Source organism: Furipterus horrens, unplaced genomic scaffold (genome assembly GCF_987537825.1).
Source record: "Furipterus horrens unplaced genomic scaffold, mFurHor1.1.pri manual_scaffold_3, whole genome shotgun sequence".
NCBI classification, from domain to species: domain Eukaryota; kingdom Metazoa; phylum Chordata; class Mammalia; order Chiroptera; family Furipteridae; genus Furipterus; species Furipterus horrens.
This window is the reverse complement of record NW_028327173.1, coordinates 206,139,397-206,145,396: the sequence shown is the minus strand read 5'-3', so window position 1 is coordinate 206,145,396 and position 6,000 is coordinate 206,139,397. Positions and strand designations below refer to the sequence as shown.

The following is a 6,000-nucleotide window of genomic DNA, read 5'->3' as shown; positions in this document are numbered from 1 at the left end:
GTCAAATGAGGAATGTCCTATAGCCCTTCAATGACCACCACCGGTATTCCGGGGGGCCGGGGTTGGGGTGGGAACACTCATGTTCTGAGGGGCTCCTGCCTGGCACCCCACACACCGGCTGTGATACGTCTGCATGAAAATGAGACACCTAAGTGACTATTAACTGCCAGCAAGCGGTGGCCCAACTCCGCCTGTATTTTGAACCTAACTGGCTGCCCCCCCCCCCCACTCCCCGGGTCTCTTTTTCTTAGAAAGCAGTGTCAAGAATTCCCAGCCCTGCTCCTCCAAGGCCTGGCCCGTCCTGGCTGCGGGGGCTGGGAGCTCCCGGTGCCATGTTTCCAGACCCGCTTGACCACAGATGGACTATGAATATCAGGGCCATTGCGGAAATTCCAGACGCATGCCCACAGCCCCGGGAGAGGCCGTGCGTGCGGTCGGAGCTCCTGGTTCTGGAACGTGGGCACGGCCAGAGGCCAGCGGCGATGGCGCCCTGCACCGAGCCTCCCCACGGCGGCCGGCAGGGGGGCCGCCCCTCAGAAGGTGAAGGCGTACACCACCCCCACCACCACGATGTTCCCCAGCGTCGCTATGATGGCGATCCAGAGCAGGACGGCGTCGTTGGAGGACCGCGGAGGCTCCTCGGGCTGGCCCTGGCCGTTGGAGGCCGCGTGGATGTTGGTGGAGGAGTTGAAGAGGGAGTACTCCGCGCCGAAGTCCTCGTGGGGCGAGTCCATGAAGGCTCCTCCCATCATGGGCAGCTGCGAGGAAGCAGAGGGAGAGTTAGCCGGGGCGCTGCGGGGCCTGGGAGAAGCGCCCCCACGGGGACACGGGCCGGGCCGGGCCACTCCATGCAAAGAAAAGGCATCTAGCAGGGCTTTGTTTTTGCTTGGTAGTTGACAGTGTATATTCTACTCGCTAAAGATTAATATTCATAGGCCCTTTGGAGGCAGATGTGTCTGCTTTGCAGACGGAAGCACTAGGCCCAGAGCAGCTCAGCATCAACTCCGATGGCCGGTTGGCAGCGTCTCTGCAGGCCAGGCCCCTCCAAGACAGCGTGGCTGTAAAATGCCTTAGCTTTCCTCCGATTTAAGTCCATGTGCTCAGCTTAGAACATTCAGGAAATATAAAAGAAGGTAGAGGGGAAAAAAAAAAAAAACGAGAATCATAATCCCATCACTTTGGGATAATCATTGCTAACGTTTTGGTATTTTTATTCCAAATCTCTTGCCTACGTGTGTGTGAGAGAGAGAGAGAGAGAGAGGTGGGGTGGAAGGGGCACATTTAAAGATGTGGATTTATATTGCTGTATAAAAAGTGCATCATAATGCCATTCTCATAGTCGTATAATGTTCTTCCATGAATACAAGCTATAATCTAACTACTCCCCTAGAACTGGAGATTTAGGAATTTCGGTGTTTTCCTCTCGTAAATCACGCGTGGATACACAGCGTTGTTAGTTAGCGGGCAGCCTCCCAGACACGGAACCTCCGAGTCAATGGCACGAACATTTCAGAGCTGCTGGTGCCCAGGCCCGAGCTCCGCAGCAGAGCGTCGCGCTCCCAGGGCCCCCACTACCGCGTGTGGAGAAAACCAACCGAAGGTGAGCCTCGGCGCCGTCCGTGTGGACACTGGGAAGAGGTGACCAGGAGCTGACCCGAGGTCAGAATGACAGTACAAAGGCTGAAGTCATCTCAGTGACAGGGTGTGAGAGAAGCATCTGGAAGGTCCCTTGGAAAGGCCCTTCAGCTGGCCCCGTCTACTTCTAAGCCTCTTTTGGAGACGTCGTCCAGGTGACATCTGGGCATTGTCACTCCAGCGGGCAGGTGCAATCACTTGCCCCTGAGAACGGAGCAGATGTGGGGGTACAACCCCTAACATCAAACCCTGGAAAGGCTACCATGTGGAGAAGCATGTCGCCCAAAGACACAGAACAAGAAAACAAACAAGTTTCCTCTCGCTGAGTTAGACACAGTCAGAGTGGCACGGGTGGGGGCCGTGGGGGTCCTGCTGCCCTGTCAGATTCTGTCAAGATCAGAAAAACATTTGTTGGCTTGTTGGCCCATGGCCAGTGTTCAAGGTCAGTGTTATCTATAAAGGCTGTGATTCCTGACCGTGACTTCTAGGAAGGTAGGGACCTTCCCTTTTGCCACAGTATCCCTGGTGCCTAGAACAGCACAGATGCTCACAAAATATTTGGTGAATTAAATGAATTCTAGAACCCTCAGCCAAGAATCCTGCGGGCATGGTGAGATTTGGCCCCAGAGCCAACATGTCCCTGCCCTGTGATCTAGGGCCACTTCTTAACTTCCCTGAGGCTCAGGTTTCTCATTTCATTTTATAATTTTTTAAAGACTTTACTTATTTATTTATTTTTAGGAAGAGGGAGAGAGGGAGAGAAACATCATGTGTGGCTGCCTCTTGCACACCCCCAACTGGGGACCTGGCCCGCAGCCCAGGCACGTGCCCTGACTGGGAATCGAACCAGTGACCCTTTGGTCTGCAGGCCAATGCTCAATCCAGTGAGCCACACCAGCCAAGGCTAGGGCTTCTCATTTTAAAGTGGGGAAATTAATATCACCTGCCTCATAGATGATGGCAGTTTCGCTACGTGAAAATGACTTTCTGGGGGGGGGGGGGAGGCAAGTCACAAAATAAACTCAGCTACCACGCCTGAAATTAAAAACATGCCTACAAAATACTAGTACATGCTATGCATGGATCCACACATATGTAAGTGAAAGTATAACCATGGATTGTGAATACAGTAGTCCCTCTCTATATCGCGGTTCACTTATCATGGCCTCGCTGTTCGCAGGATTTTTAAAAATATTATATTTAAGTATTTATAGCAGATTTTTTGCTATATCACGGGATTTTGTGGTGCTGTACAGTAAATACTAAAAGAAATGTAAGGTTCCTATTTCACAGATTTTCACCTATTGCGGGGAGTCTAGAATATAATACCTGTGGTAAGTGAGGGATCCCTGTACATAAGCTGGGTTCATGATGGCAGCTGCCCCTGAGAAAGGGGGGCATGGGGGACAAAGGGGACTGATTTTGTCTGTACTTGTTTATTATAAGATGAGCAAATAGGTCAAATATATTTTTTAAAAAGATCTATTATGGTCAGTGGGCACGTGAATGTGTGTTACTTTTCAGTATTTTTAAACTTTATAACCTAAAAAGCAAGGCTGTGGACACTGAATTGTGTCACATGAGGCGCGTACGGTCACCATAGCGGGACCAGCTGCTCCCTGAAGCTGGGATGGGGTCCCAGCATGCAGGGTCCTGTCCCTCAGTGTCAGGGTCCCCATGTGGCACGTGGGGCCAAATGCTGTGTGTGGGGGTTCCAGGAGGGCATGGGGGTTGTGGACACTGGGGTGCCTGGGGGCCATGCTGTCCCCACCCCGCTGCCCCCCCGCCCCCAGCAGAGCTGCTCCAAGGAATGAGGCAGCCTCCTGGCCCCCTATCTGTTCCTGCTGAGGAGACAGGGATTACATAAATTTCCCCAAAGCTGGGCCTTTCCTGAGAAAGACACAGAAAAGCCTTTCAAAAGGAAATCTTCAAAGTGCAGTAACCAGATGTGGCCCAGGCACTTTCCGGAATAATGACCACCCGCCCGTGAGAGGAGGGGGAGCCAGAGAGAATGGGCTTTTGTTGGAGGAGGCTCCACATGGCGGGCTTGCAGGCCATACTCTGGTGCCCACCCCAACCTTTGGAGGCCACCCACAGGGCCCGCCCTGGCACCGCGGCAGCCTGGCCACACTACGAGAGAACCTGTGCTCCTGGGCTGTGGACTGTAACGGTAAATCTGTACGGGAGTGAAAACATTTGCATTGTTCCCCCATCTCCTTGGGGCCAGGAGACCAGGGTTTGGGCCCTATGGAAGCCCTGTCTCCCTCCCTGAGCCCCACTCAGAGGGGCGTGATTGTCGAGGCCAAGCCCAGTGCTCAGACGTCCTTGCCAGATGCTGAGAAGGTGGCAGTCAGTTACAGATGGCCTTAAGGTGGGAGCCAGGTGGCAAAGATGGTCAGGTATACCTTTAGATAAAATCCACAGAGGAAAAAAAAAAAACCAGGACACCCAGTGAAATCTGAATTTCAGATAAACAACAACAAAAAAATCACTTTTTTAGTATAAGTATATTCCAAATATTGCATTGGATGCTTCTCCTAAAAAATGATCTGACATCCAAGTTTAACTGGGTGTCCTGTATTTTTATTTGCTAAATCTGGCAACTCCATGTGCAGCCGATCTGAGAAAGAGCTGCAATTCCAGAATTTGTTCACGGAGCCACGCCCTAGGCTTTGTCTGGTCGGAGCATGCCATCTGAGGCCCAGGCTCCCTGGGTGACCTAGTTCATCGGAAAATTCCAGGGCTGCCTCCAGCCAGCCTACGAACATTATGAGATAATTCCTTTTATCACTAAATTCTCCCAGGATCTCCATGATCCAAATATAAAGGCTGAGTAGATTTGAAGTGCCATCTATCCATCCATTATTCATTCAACAAACTCTGAAGGCCCACTCTGCTCTAAAAGATGTTGGACAGATACTGGGGATGCCAAGGGTAACCCATGACTTCTGACCTTGAAGGACTCCACTTTGAATAGGAATATGCACTCAAACGCAGTCATAAAACGGCCTTACATGCACTTTAAACAGAGATAAGAACAAAAATGGGGGTCTCACGCATAAAAAAGGGTGGGTTGGGGCTCATTCCTTGGGCTGAAGAGTCAGGCATGAGGCTGGGCTTCATGCTATTTCCTTCTGGCTCTATGACATGGGCCAGTGACTGACCCACTCTGGGCCTCGGTTTCCCTATTTAGAGAGAGTATAATAGTGGGGATCACCCTGAGCGCCCTCTCGAGTCTGAAGTGTGGCGTCGGCTGCAGGACTCAGCGCTTGTGAGCCGTGACTGTAAGCACCAGACTCGCTGCCATGGCTGGGCGCCCCCAGGTACCCAGGGCAGAGAGCCGGCCAGCCTGCTGCCCCAAGGCCTCGCCCTAGGGGAGCGCTTTTGGTTTTCTCCATTTTCCACTTTTGGATGTTGTTCATTTTAAGTGAATTCCAGTGGGAGCATGAGAAAAGAAACAGAAGGGCCACAGAAGATGAACGGGGGATAAAGGTGACTTTCTGGCAGTGTGTTCTGAAGGTGAGGGCCAAAGACACTTGGGGTGGCGCGGGGGGAGCCCCAGGGACAGAAAGGCGACCCGAGCTGTCACCTCCTGCCTGTGCAATCTCACTGATCGGCATAGACTCCTGGGAGGCCCGGAGGGGACCATACAGCAAGGCCAGGGCCCTGGTCTGGGGGTGGGGGGAGCCACTGGCTGAGAACAGGCAGAGACCCCCCCTCCCCCCCCAGGAAGACATGCAGTCCTGGCTGCAGACCCGCTGAGCCTGCTGGTTGGGCCACTGCTGGGTCCGCTTCCCATACAAACAAGGGTGGTTTCAGCCCAGACCCAGGGGATCCCTAGGAAAAAGGAACAACACAATGAAAAGACTTTTGGAGCCTGCCAAGATGGAGCCAGCCCACCGCAAGTACAGCTAGGAGCTCTGGACGCTGCACAATCAAGTCTCAGACACTCTGGGTTGGACGGAGGAGAAACTCTGAGCTGGATGGGCCCGGAACATACTGGGCTCTCCCTCCTTATCTCCCAGCTCCCACAGCAAACGCCCCAGGAGACACCCCCTCTTTCTAGACAGAGGACTGAGAACAGAGGCTGCTGGGCCGGAGAGTTTGGTGGGGGGGAGTCCTCAATTTCTTTTTCTCTTTTCTCTCTCTGGCCCCACCCCAAGGCCAGCCTCAGACGCTGAGCTGTTCTTCTGAGGCAGAGATAGCGCCACCAGGGACCCAGGAACCCTAACTGTAACCCTAACCCTTCTCTCTGCCCAGAGGAACAGGAACTGGGAAAAGGGCCGCGTGGTTGGAAGAGCGTGGGGGAATCCCTTGCCTTTTCTCCCTCTTTTCCCTCCCGCTTCGCTCGGCAGGCACGTGGCG

At 53.1% G+C, this 6,000-nt stretch overlaps 1 protein-coding gene across 1 annotated transcript in view; it reads right to left on the bottom strand.

The window, feature by feature from the left end:
• Nucleotides 1-237: 237 nt before the first annotated feature.
• CUNH14orf132 (chromosome unknown C14orf132 homolog) overlaps nucleotides 238-6,000 on the bottom strand; it is a 35,527-nt gene continuing 29,764 nt past the window's right edge. The window contains exon 2 of the mRNA XM_090272143.1: nucleotides 238-758. Coding sequence (XP_090128269.1) covers nucleotides 534-758 — 225 coding nt within the window. The 3' untranslated portion in view covers nucleotides 238-533. The remainder of the gene's footprint in view (nucleotides 759-6,000) is intronic.